The sequence below is a fragment of the Pyxicephalus adspersus genome, chromosome 3, assembly GCF_032062135.1.
Source record: "Pyxicephalus adspersus chromosome 3, UCB_Pads_2.0, whole genome shotgun sequence".
NCBI lineage: Eukaryota > Metazoa > Chordata > Amphibia > Anura > Pyxicephalidae > Pyxicephalus > Pyxicephalus adspersus.
In genome coordinates this window covers 48,929,627-48,943,892 of record NC_092860.1, presented here as the reverse complement: position 1 = coordinate 48,943,892, position 14,266 = coordinate 48,929,627, and the positions used below count along the sequence as shown (strand labels likewise).

At 35.9% G+C, this 14,266-nt stretch overlaps 1 protein-coding gene across 1 annotated transcript in view; it reads left to right on the top strand.

The window, feature by feature from the left end:
• Nucleotides 1-11,655, top strand: part of KIAA1958 (KIAA1958 ortholog) — a 51,000-nt gene extending 39,345 nt beyond the window's left edge. Inside the window, exons 3-4 of the mRNA XM_072404505.1 lie at nt 4,357-4,529; nt 7,053-11,655. Of these exons, the coding sequence (XP_072260606.1) occupies nt 4,357-4,529; nt 7,053-7,856 (977 nt within the window). The 3' untranslated portion in view covers nt 7,857-11,655. The remainder of the gene's footprint in view (nt 1-4,356; nt 4,530-7,052) is intronic.
• Nucleotides 11,656-14,266: the final 2,611 nt, after the last annotated feature.

The window sequence follows — 14,266 nt, the reverse complement described above, 5'->3', positions numbered from 1 at the left end:
TTTAATAAATCAAAGTTACCGCATATTAAGCCAATAATGGATTTGGATAGAGTGGTGAAGGAATAACACCTGCTGAGTTTTTCCTGCTATTTGGGGCTTCGTCAGAGATTTACCCCTACTACCTGCTCTGCTAACAGTAGTTTCACAGGAAGCAAAAGAAAATCTTATACCAAGACACACACAGAAATACAAATCTGACAATGCTTTGTTTTTCCCTACTTTACCAAAGAAAAACATTTAATTATTTTTTACTGTTCTGTTGGAGAGTTCCCCTCACTTCAAGAGGATATATTGCTACACTTTTCCTTTTAACTACATTTACCCAGCAATAGTTGCTAGACATACTTTTATTTCCAAAAGACAGTTTTATAAATTGATGAATCCCAGGGAGGTCATCACTCCCAGAAACCTCTGTGAAAAGAATTTATTATGACCCAGCTCTGTCACAGGGCTCGGAAGACTAATTTTCAGCATTTGAAAAATGTTTGGACATAAAACAATTGTACTTTATACCCGGTGCTAAATAAGGTTTTCAAAGCAAAATCAGTAATATTCTTTTCAGAGAGGCTAGGAAATTTAGAATAGCAAAGTGTTCATTCACAATTGCATCTAGCATCATCATAATTTAGCTGAACACTATGCACGTACTGCTAAAACAACTAAAATCATCCATTGGCAAATCACTGTACAGTACATGCTTCAAATACCAAGTTGGCTATACATGTTACAATTTTACTCATTTATTCAATTCCATCAACATTGAGCTGCATGTAATACCATGTAATAAGTAGACCTGCCCTAAGTAACTCTAAATTGCCCTAAAATAGCTACATCTTGTTTTTCCTAAGAAAAGGTGTGCACAAATCTTAAGGTTAACCATGTATTAAAATTCAAGGCCCCTTTTGTACTGTTCTTTTCACTGAGCCAGGCTCTAACACTGGAGGACAGTTTAGGTTGGAGGACAATCAGGTGCCTTTTTTGTGGACCTCTAGACAGAGAATATATTGTACTATACAAGGCTTGTTAAACTTCCCTTTGTGACTTATTACGTTACATTTTTATTATTGACTGCATTCTTTTTTACTGAATGGATGTGCCTACTGGTAGTGAGTGGCTGTATAATTTTATAAATTAAATCTGTCCTTCTCCTTTGCATCTCATTTACCTTTTTTTTTTACCCTTGCTACCGTTTTTTGTATTTCTTTTGTTGTAGTATTCAAAATTGTGGAAACAAATTATGGAAAACAAAAAATAAAAAAAGTTTAAGGTCCTCTATTAGATCAGAGCCCCCTCCTCTGTAAAAAGTCACTATGAATTAGAATTGGGCACAAATTTCACAGAATGACAACATCAAAAGCCTCTTGTTGTGAGATCTGATATCCTAATATAACGGTATAGATAATCCTAATACGAGGATTGCACCTGAAGGATCATGACATCACCTTTACCTAGGTACCGTGGGCTGAAGACCAAGGTAAAAATTTCTTTAAAGGTTTTTGCCCTTCTAGGATATCATGATTGATATAGGGAGATAAAGCCCATCTAGTAAGAACCCATAAAGCCCATCTAGTAAGAAGACCTTGAATCTTACCTCAAGGTCTGCTTTAGCATCAATACCTGAATTCATCTAAATGCTGGTTACAGCTAATGCTTCTATGTCATACCAGTGGACGATTCTAGTGATCTGGTTGGGTGAGAGCTTAGAAGTAAAAGCTGAGGTTTTCATAAATGTAATGAAGTTATTTGCAACTTTACTATAAATTTGTCTTGTTTGCAGCCCTATTGTTTACAGACATGTGGCTCTCGGTAAGTTCTTCTGTGGTTTAAAAAAAATCTGCCCAACTTCTCCAGACATTACATTTTAGGGACAGGCAGGAAGAACTTGCCTACAACAATGGCGGTTGAAAACACTGGGCCAGGTTTTGTTAATGAAAACAAGAATCATCTTCAGTAAGGATAACCCACCATATAGGCATTTTTTAAGGATAGGGCAGGATGGCTTGTGCTGTATTGTATGTGATGATGCCAGAATGACTACTAATGACTTCCTCACTCATAACCTCATCACACGCACGGATACAAGACTTCTCTAGAGCTGCTCCAACTCTCTGGAATGGTCTGTCATTTGCAACCCCTATTTAATGTACAGCGCTGCGTAATATGTTGGCGCTATATAAATCCTGTTTATTAATAATAATAATAATAATAAATGCCAGAATGCCTACAAATCACAGAGTGCTGTAAAGATTTGGGGACTGCTTTTAATAGAACCCTGGACTAAAACCAGCATTTAATCCTTGGGATCCTCTTTGCAATGACAGTTTTGGATTCAGCTCCAATTTTTAGTAATTTGTGAACTCTAATACTAGGGGGGTACAAGCTGGTGCTCTTATTTGGGCCAGAGTTTAAATATAAGACATTATAAATATAAATCTCCACAATTTTTACAACCTTTAAAAGTTGAGGAATATACTGGAAGATTTTTCCCTCTTTTCCTGGTCAGGTGGCATTGCAAAATTGTGTATGAACTTTCACTTTTATTCCTCATGACCATAACAAATTGAAAGAATGAATCTCCTTGGGTGGAACACACACACCAATACAAAACCCTATCCAAAGCTAGATAAAAAATGGTATCCACATAATTTAGGAATTCTGTTAAATTACAAAGTAATAAAAGTTGTATTGGTATTTCTTTTAAATGTTTTTTCATTTTTCAATTATTAGTATTGAGATGATTGGATGTGTTGTTTCCCCTTCCTTGCAGGTAGTCAGTGCCACACATTTTTTCAGGGGCGGTTTGTTACTCCAGTTGCTTTCATACACTTCAATTTAAACCACTTTGCACCGCATATGCAAACATTTTTAAGCTTAAGCAGGTGCCAGTTTTAAACTTTTTTAAAAATGCACCACTCGCTAAAATATGAAAACTTTACCCAAAAAATCCGATCTGGAAAATGGTGCTTTATTAGTGGACCATTACCAGCATTTTTTTTTTTTGTAATGTCTTCTAACAACCAACATTTTATACGTAGTCATTGTGCATGGTAAATTTACTCTTTCGTTATTAAATCAATGGAGTTAGTAGGTATAAAGTATCAGCAGCCAGATCTTTCATTGATTTCATGGTTTTGGTTGTTCTTATCAAGCAAAGTCCCAACACTTTAAGCTAAAAATTGGAACTTTCTGCACCACCACATTTCTATTGGTCTATCACTATAATGGGCTGCCTCATTGGTCAGTAATAATTCGTGTGAGTCAAAAGCTGGCAGTTGCCCCCAGCAGAGGAGAATGAGAGCCGTTTCATGTAAAGTCATCTAATTGTCTGCTCTTATATTTGCTAGTAGCTCCCTTTAATATTAGGTTGTACATTTTTAATTAGGTTGCAAAACATATGGCAGTAGATATAGTGGCCAATCACAGGCTTGTTTTATGTTCTATCCTAAAATCCAGCTTGTTTGGTGTTTAAAATGAAAAACAAAACAAAATTACAGTATTAGATTGAACCAATAAAAACATATCCCTGAAGTTCAACAAAAATACATAAATAACTTACTGCTTTAGCATCAGCCATCCTAATTGGCCAGGCCATAATGGCATCACTTCCATTTTGACATGGGGACATTTGTAGCAAACAGGCAGTATGTATGTGTGTGTGTATATATATATATATATATATATATATATATATATATATATATATATATATATATATATATATATATATATATATATATATATATATATATTTATATTTAGTTAGTGCATTTTGAAACACATTCAACTTTGAAGAAATCGACACTTTGCTAGAACTAGCTTCTGTGAAAGTATTATGTAAATATTCCCTTGCCATTTGTGATGGCCATAAAGTAAACACTGTTATGCATTATGCGATATCAGGATCGTGTCTCTCTTGAGTCTGCATCACTGACTCTACAAGCTGTTGCTTGGCATTGCATGCTGTTACTCGGTTTGTGAGCTACCAGAATTCCCAGATCCTCTTCCATTATTGACTTTCCCAGATGTATTTTCCCCAGAATGTATAAAGCTTGCATAATGTTAGCCACCAAGTATATGTTGTTTTGCCCAATAAAGCAGTGCAACCACATCATACTGTTCAAATACTTTGATTACTTGCATTGTATTTATTCACCTGATACCCTGATTTCAGATGAAATATTTTATTTGTATCATTATTTTTTAGAATGATATAGTTCATTTACATATATAAATTACATAAAGTGAAGTACTTTGTTTTGGTTTACCTTTATTATAATGCATTGTTTTTTGTTATAGACCAAAATTTATTTTTCATTAATAATTTAATTAATTGATAAATGTAATGCTATTTTGCAGCATACTCAACCAAGCTCAACAGATTTCCAATCTTTCATTTCCAAGATGACCTCAAGGATCTGTGCATCAGCGCCGTGAGTTCAAATACAACCAAAGCTACTCTGTATGCTTTAAATGTTTGGCGGTATTGGTGTATGACAAGAGGGCTTAAAGACTGCATGGACTTCACCAAGGTTAGCGCATTATTTATAGGCAGGAATGTTAAATTTTCTGTCTGACTTATATCCACTAATAATTATTTTGTACTACGGTTAAAATCAGCACTATAGTTCTTAAAAGGCAAAACATGGAGAATTCAATTTGAGCAGTTTCAATGCTGAGAACAAATATGAATTTTACTGTTATCATTCATATTTTCACTGCAGTCACTAATTCGTAATATTTTCTGACCCAATCAGCCTGTCCTTCTCTGCCTATCTACTGACAAGACACTCTAGAATAAAAACACCTAATAGGTAACTCTATGACATCCTTCTAGCATTGGACATATATTTATTAAATCTCCCCAATGCTGAAGAGGATACACCTTTCATCAGTGAACCTTGGTGATATAGCAAATCTGGAATGGATTTCTTGAAAGTAATTTGTTAGCAATTTTTTTTAAATCCTGGACCAGATCCATTGCAGGTTTGCTGGATCACCCAGGTTCACTGATGAAAGTGTATCCTCTCCAAGGCTCTGCAGCCATGGAGAGCTTTAATAAATCAGGGCTTTTGAGTCTAATTAACTACCTTACATATGACCCAATGCCTCTAAACCAAAAACAAACTTATAACCTGAATCTTTGGCTTAATATTTATTGAAATGGTTGTTCCACACTGATTTGTACAATGTCAGTAAGTTCTGTTGCCTCACTCTAAACTTAAAAAAATTAAAATATAGGGGTCAAACCTTAGCTGCATTTTTCAGACATCACATCATCAGCTTGTAAATTGCTCATTCAGAATGATTTTATTGGCAATATATATTATTACCAGCTGGTAAGAATTTTTTATAACCCTAGTAAACAGATACAGTCATGTGCAAAAGATACAAATAAATATGACATGCATGAATAAATTTGCCTTTTTAGTCATGTATTAAACAAAAAAACTCAATGGATGTAATAATGTAAATAGCTCAATAAATAACTCAATAGATGTAATAATGAAAAAGTCCCTACACTATTGGCAACAATAATAATAACAATAATAGGATTCATATCAAGGCTTCAAATAGACCTAAGATAGATCTAAATCCTGTTATTGTTTGGCCTATTCCTTGTGGATTATTAGTGGATTTTTACCATCGTTATCATGTTGAAAGATTGATTTCCATTTTAGCTACAGCTTTAGGACAGTTGGCCTTATATTTTCAACAAACACACTTTGATGTATGCAGAATTTATAGTTAACTCAACAACTAAAAATTGTCCCTACATTGAAGCAGCAAAGCAGCTCCAGACCAAACATTTCCTCCCCTAGGTTTTACAGTTTGTATGTGGTTTTCTGAAATGCTGTTTTTGGTTTGCAACAAAACATGTCTACTGTAGTTACAATTACTTTTAACACTAACTATTCCAAGAGTTGCCTGAAGATCCTGCAGTGTAATGTTGGGGTTCTTGGAGACTCTGTTTAAAATAGGGCCAGCCAATACTAGACATAATAGCAACTCTGCACCACTTTTGGACTTCTTCTTCTTAGTAATTAATAGATTTTAAATTCTTTGAAAATATTTCTAAATTCCCTGCCAGACTCATCTCCAGTCTTCATTCTTAGGGTCCTAGGCAGCTCTTTTAATCAAGTAATGATGACACAACACACCAAAGTGAACACGAGCCTTTAGATATCTGAGATATAAATAAGATACAATCCACCTACCATTCACTAAGGAAGTTCTAATCATTGGAATCTAATCAGGAACTTCCTATTCTAATTTCAATGATCTGAGGTGGTGGTAAATGTACTTTTTTGATGTGATAAATATGCATTTTCATATTCATTTATATTATGAGAGTGAATACAATGTTCAATTTTTTTGGTCCAGTAGTACTTATCTGTTATCAATGTTTGAATGAAGATCCATGTTGTGTGATGTTTATTTACTTATATATGACTGAAATTCTCAGTATAATGGAGGATTAGGGCCTCTGTCCAGTTTCTAGTTTTGTCTGTCACTTCCTGCCTTGCCAAAAACTGCTCACTGTATTTCTACTCTTAGATTATAAATAAACACAGGAGATTTATTGTACCAGGAATGTGCTTGTTTGTTCAGCAGCTGAACTGGGACTGGTCGACAAAAATGTGCCTCTCTCCTGACCTGATGCCCCCTCATCATTGGGGACACAGACCGCAATAATTAGCTGATATGAGTTTTAAATGTTAGTTGTTCATCATGGCATATGTTATAGTGAGTCAACCTTTACCATTGTTCAACACAGAATTTTTTTTAACCTGGGTGGGAAGAAATTGTAGGTGGGTGGCAGCCCCTGTATTGTGATCCAACTCATCAGTAATCACCCAAAAACAGCTGGGTGGTTACTGAAAAGTGCCGGGTGCTGCACCCGGCTAAAAGGGGCTGTAGAGAACACTGCTTTTATATACTTAAGAGACTGTTGAGTAAGTATTTAAAAAATGAATGATCTCTTTTAAAATGGTATATTTACAATGCCATATATTTTAGAACCCCCTTTTCACATTTTGTTATTTGTATTAAAGGTTCCTGCAGTTAAACTAAATGAACTTCTGGAAGATTTTTATGTGACGGTCAAAAAAACAGATGGATCAGATTTTTTGGCAACATCACTCCATGCAATACGTAGAGGATTAGACCGGATCTTGAAAAATTCGGGAGCTGGATTTTCTATCACTAGCAGTGTCTTTAATTCTTCATCCCAGAAACTTAAAGAAAAGTTAAGAATGCTCAACAAAGCTGGAATGTCAGGCTCCAGATCACGGAACATTGTTTATTTCTCACTTGCTGATGAAGAAGAGATGTGGAGGACTGGGTGTCTAGGTGATGATGGCCCTGTTCCTTTGTTGTCCTCAGTTGTAAAATACAACAGTCAGTTCCTGAACATGAGGACTTTACAGGAACATGCTGACCTTATGTATGGGGATATTGAATTTCTCAAGGATGCAAATAATAGACCTTTCTTTGCTAGAACAGATAGTGTCAAAAGAGACAAGCAAGCAAATCCCAGCAAAATGTGTTATGGGCAGATCTATCATGAACATTCAAAGGGACAAAAAAGATGTCCGTACTGCCTCCTCTATAGGTACATGTATACCCATCGCCCTCCTTCACAGATGGACCCAAACTCACCATTTTACCTAACTGCACGAAAAGAGGTCAGCGGAATGGAAAAAGTCTGGTATGAAGAACAAAGAATGGGGCTAAGATCTTTGCGTGGTGTTGTCCCAAAGTTGGCCAGACGTATAAAACTAGACAACTGTGATAATTATACCTTTGTTTCATTTACTCAGACATTCAGAAAACTTGGTCCACTCAATAACTATTAAGGTTTTCTAAATAACATGAACTTACTACTGGCACACCAAAAGAGATACTGTAGAAGGTTACTGATCTGCAACTCCTGGTTGTTTTTGTATCTTTTTTTAAAGTTGTGTTATGTTTGGGGTAAGTAAAGCACTAATAGTGAGTGGTAGAGATCACATGATGAGTGTTTATTTCCAATGCATTAAAAGTATATAGTGCCTTTTAGCACGTGTATTTAAAGAGAGAAAGATATCAAGGGATGTCAAAAGAAGTGTGTTTAGCACAACCGTTTCCAAATACCTGTCCCTTATTGGATTTTTAATATTTAAGATGATAAAGAAACACCCCTCTGGGGCCTCCAGACCTTACAGAACTTCTAGCTGAGTTTACTTAAGTACTATGTATGCTACGTTCTTCTAAGTCATCTGTGACAAGCAGAACAAGCTCCAAACCTTTGCTGAAACTGTCTCCCATACTCATGTAATTAGCACTGAATATTCTATTCAAATATGTAATGTACAGGCCAAGAGGTAATTACTGTTTATAGGGCATTACACAGAGGTCCTTCCAGAAGCACAGAATAAAAGATGCTTCTTTGGTGTTTTTTTTATAAAATGTCAAAGAAATGTAGGCGTTGAACCAGTTAATGAGACACATAAAAACAGCAGATGTGTAGGGCAAAAATAATAGATAAAAAAAAAATTTAGACATGCCAATTATAAGCACATCATATGAGTCAACATATACTTTCAGCATATTCTGCACTGCTTAACAGAGAACATCAAACCATTCACATGGTGCACTGGCACGGTGGAGCTTACTGTCTAAGGTCTTTCTACACTCATACCAAAGCACCCACAAATTAGGGTACAAATCAGTTAACCAGAATGTTTTTATATTGTGGGGAAAATGGAAATTAGGAGAAGTTTACACATTACACAAATTTACAAGTCAAAGGGTGTACAGACTTCATGCTATTACCTGTGGATAATACATATCAAATACATGCACATCTTTCTGGGTCAAAGCATAAGTCTGTTATCTAGTATTAATTAGTTCCTAACTCTAAGCAAACATTTTATTTTGTTTTGAACAGAGTTGACTAGGGTTACAGCTTTTTGTCAGGTTCTTATTACTGTTTCTGTCCTTGATTTCTTCTAAAAATGCCGAAACAGCAATCATTAGGAATAATGTGATGTAAAATCTCTCCAACAGGAAGAGTGTGGAGGGGCTACAAATATGTCAATGGTTTCATGGTAATTATTGCCTCCCTGTCCTTATAACAATTATTTGGTTGCCTACCCTTACTTGTCTTGGTGTCACAAGGACAGAAAGTGGATGATCTTTGGTTACAATCAGGAATAAAACTTGACAGAACTGTTTAAGCTATGCAAAATAAAGAGGCCTTCGAACTGCCCCACTTGTTATTCCTATTTAGAGCAGTAGAAAATATTCACTGTTTATGGGTTTCAAAAGACTAGTTTTTGTAGTCTAGATTTAAAAAATAATTTCTACACTAATCGTTGTGTGAAAAAGTGATTGAGACTTTAGATCAGCGGTTGATCCGCGAGAAAATTTTGGTGGTTCGCGGCTCTGGTCCGGTCAGAGCCGCGGACCACATCTCCCGTACAAATCCCAGGCTCAGGGAAGTGGGCGTGTTGTCTCCGGACAAAACCCGCCCACTCTCCCATCGCAGGCTCAGTGGGTGGGGTTCTGGCATCATGACGTCACTATGGGAGAGGTTTCTCCCCCTTTGAGTGACACCCAGCTCTTGCACATGCACGGTCCGGAGAAGGTATATTTAGTGGTCCGTGGGACCGAAAAGTTTGGCGACCACTGCTTTAGATCACAGAGCTCTGCAGGACAGAAACCAAACTGAATGGTTTTATGTGCTCCGTATTATGACTTGTGCTAAAAAAATACAGGAACTCAAATAAATACAGTGCAGGTAATAATGTTTGTAGTCACAGTTCCAGAAATGAGGTTCGTGACAATGACACACGTGTCATCCACTGGCCATCATAGAATACATATACTGCCATTTACAAGTTTAGGATCAGTTAATATTATCCTCAATTTTTGAAAAAACCAATTGTCTATTAAAATACTGTTAAATTGATCAAAAATACTGCCTGGCCATTGTTAATGTTATAAATGGCTGTGGTACCTGGAAAAGGCAATTAATAAATGGAATATTTGTAAAAACTTAAAGAGGGCCATTATCAACAACAATTATTATTGCATTCCAATGAAATGCTTTGTTCACTAAGGTACATCTGTCGGTGTAAAAGGTTAACTGATCATTAGAAAACCCTTTTTCAGTTACACTGATAAACAAGAAATAAAACTGGCCTTCTTCAAGCTAGATTAGTATCTGTTGCATCAGTAAACGTGGGTTTGATGAACAAAAGCTTTTCCATGCGAGAAATTGTCAAAAAAAAAACAAATATCTCCTACAATGTTGTGTACTACTTCCATTTCAGAGATACACATACTGGCTCTAATTGCAATAAAAAGAGAAGAAGGCCTGGTGCACAATAGCGCAAGAGAATAAATATCTTGGAGTGTGTAGTCTGAGAAACAGATCCTCAACTTGCAATATACCAATTTTATCATCTACAGTGAAAAGGCAACTCCAAGAGAGTTGTCAAGAAAAAGAATGACCTCTCTGAGAATGGCCTATAAAAGATAGGCAAAACAACAAACACAATGGACACAGAAAGATTAGGAAAAAAGTCTTATGGACAGACAAAGCCATGTTTGAGGTATTCACAAATATCACAAAGAAGAACTTTTGTGAGAGGAGGAACAGTGCTTAATACCATCTGTTAAACATAGGCGTAATGTGATGGTCAGGGGCTGCTTTCGTGGTGGTAAAGTCGGAGATTTGTACAGGGTGAAAGAGACCATTTTAAAACACAATTCCATACCTTCCGGACAGCTTCAGGTAGGAGCCAATTTTGTCCTACAACAGGACAATGACCCAAAGTACTCTTCTAAACTGTGCAAAGACTTTTTAGAAAAGAATCAGAGAGCTGGTATTCTGTAATGGATGGAGTTGCCGGCACAGTCACTGGATCTCAACCCTATTGAGCTGTTAGGGGAGCAGCTTGACCAATGTCAATGTGTATGTATTAAGTACCCATCAAGCCAATCCAACATGTGGGGGTTGCTCCAGGAAGCATGGAGTGAAATCTTGCCAGATCACCTTAACAAATTGATATCTAGAATGCCCAAAGTTTTCCATGATGTTATTGCTGCAAATAAAGGATTTTCCTTTTAGGAAAGTTTAAACATTTAAAAGAAGCTATAAAAGATTTATTATAACTTTTTCAATTACTATTTCATTGTACTGTTTTCTCATTTTATGTTTTGTTTTTATTATTTTTTAAGGATATTTCTGACTGTAAACTCCTGAATGGCAGTCTAGATAAAAATGAAAGGAGGACCCAAGTATGTCTAAAGTCACACATGGTACATAAAATTCATATTTTTATGACTTTTTATGACTCATTTAAACAAGAAAAATAATGAAAAGCCTTCTAACAGTAGACATTATAGCTTTACTTTAAATGAACAATATGAACTTTATGTATGTGCTGGACTAAATAATCTTTTAGTCTATTCAAAGATGGAAGCAGAAGTGCCTCAGTTTTATGTAATTATCATGATAACATTTTGGTGTCCACTGTTGTCTTTGTCTTGTCTGATGTCTGAAGAATGATCTCTTTTCATAACATTGTACACTGGATCTGCACGCACTGCAGTTGGTTTAACAACAAAAAAAAATGTCCTAGATAATAAAAAGTAGCTGTCTGTGTTTATCATGTCTCTTTTTTTTATTACCCTGCACTAGATCATTCTGAATCAAAATGTCTGAAGCTTATGCTTATCTTTGTATGCCGTATAGTATTAAGCCGAGGCAATCTCAGTGTCAGCCTTATTTCAATGTCTGCTGGTTATGCCAAGGATGGTATTATACAAACAATAGGTTAATATATTAACATATTGGTGCTGTTTTACTAAAGAAATATGGGCTCTTCACTTCAAAGTGAATTATCCCCTTCCGATGAATATTTTATTTACCTTAAAAGTAAATGACATGTAGCTCTGCTGACTGTTCAGTCATTCAATAATATGCAAGAAAAATCCTGTTTTTTTTTTAGCAAAGTGAACATCACCACATTCACTGAGCTAAGAGAATTATCATTTGATAGGTGTCGGGGTCACAGGCAAAAGGTCCATCCAGGCAGCATAAACTCACAAGGTCAGCAAAAGTAAATCTGAAGAATTCACACACTAGCAGAAGGTCAGCATAGGTCATCCTAACACTACAACAAGCACCGGTGACAGGGAGCCGAGCAGAGAAGTCCCAGCAGCCAATGGCAGTGCAGTATAGAGTCAGAAACCAATCTGCCTCTAAAAGCTGTGGACAGCCTCAGAGTATGTGCTGGGGATGCCAATAAAATACATCTCAAGCTGCTATATAAGCATTTCCTAACAATGAGATTGGGAGGGAGAGAGGGAGCAAAACCATAATTGGTACAGTATAAAAGGTAATCAAAGGTTATAGTAAAAGGCATATGGTCATTTGAAACAGAGAACACTATTCGTATATAATGGGATATAATAATGCACAATATAGCAGCACAGGTAACTCCAGTACACCAGGAGACCGGAGTGTCAAACTGATCAAGCATATATCATCCCGATTTATTAATAATTTTTTTTAACATTAGAAATGAGTTGTTTCACTCTGTTTCTGAGTTGGTTCTTTATTCACATTGACTATTGAAATATTCCTTGTGTCAGACTACTTGGGCTTCTTCATAAACAGAAAACTCTTCCTTTTGCTTTAGAATTTCCTGACCTGCTGATGTAAATAAAAATCTCTATTAAAACATCAGAATGCCATTGCTGGAGCACAATCTACATCAGGGGTGTCAAACTCTGGCCTGCGGGGGTAAATCTGGCCTGGTACATCCTTTTTTTTTGGCTCCCAAAAGAATTCTTTATATGAATTGCAGCTGGCCCGCCGCTACTGCAATCCATAACAATGGCAGGCCAGGTGCAATTCATTTTAAGCTGCTGTTCTATAGACGCAAGTACAATACTGCTACTACAATTCCCGGCATCAGTTACGTCTCTGGACTAGCGGTCTCCCTGCCTATCTGTGGCCCCGCATTTTATAGACGCAAGTGATGGCGGGAATTGTATTAGCGGCATCACTCATGTCTATTGAACAGCAGCCTATGCGTGGACCCTGCAGAGTTTATATTAAAAGTTCAATAATCAGGAATTATCAGGATTATTATTATCAGGAATTATCATGGAGCTTTTCCTATATTAATTGTTTTACTGTGCCAGAGAATGCAATGTGAAACCAAATGAATGCAGCAATTAATTTGGTTTGACATTGAATTCTCTGGCAAAGTAAAACAATTAATCTCAATAAAAAGGAACAAGAACACATGAGAGAAGCATGCATTAATATGCAGTGGATTGAATTTAGATCAATCCACTGCATATTACTGCATCTTCTCATGTGTTCTTAATTCTTCTTATTGAGAATAATTGTTTTTTCAATAAATTTCAAGTTTGGCCGGCGACTTGGTTTAAGTTTCTAATTTCGGCCCTCTGTATTTGAGTTTGACACCCCTAATCTACATCTTTCATCATCTCATTAGTGTATTTAGTGACACTGATGAACTTCTATAAAATTAAATGTCCCCTCCATTTTTGTGAATGGTTTCCAAAAAACTAAGGGTGGGTATGTATTTCTCTATGAAAAAACAGCACGTGAGAAAATGTCTTCTATAAAGGAGACAGAAGCCACTGAAATTGTTTTCATAAATACTGAACTAGAAGTATATTTGTTTTAGTCCTCTCAAATTTTGTATTTAATTGGTATTGGTAAAATTGCATCTTAAAAATTTTAAGTTTTTGTGTGAGGATCTGGCAATCCATTTTACCATTGTAAAATGGATTGCCAGTTTCTCACAAAAAGTGAGCCAGTTCCCCACACAGCAACAGATCATAAAATATGTTTTAAAAGGATTGTATGAGACAAAATTATTAACTGCTATCACTTCTTCAACCTCATTGTTTACCTATGAAAGCTTTTTAGGCTTTTGAGTTTTACTTTTTTTTTTTATAAACTTTATTTATAGACACAGAAAATACAATGTACAAAGTTATAACCAAGATATCATCAGAACAGTACAAAGCCAATGTAAAAGAAAACAAACAATAACAGGCTCAAGGTTAGTGTTACAAAGATCAGGCCGTAGAAAACATCAGCAATATGCAAAAATCATGGCAAGTATCAACAGTTTGACAGTACATTGGTATAACATCATTTGTGCCCGTTCCTTGTTGTATGAGAATTAAACAGACTAACAAAATCACGTCATGTCTGACTGTGTCCTCCATT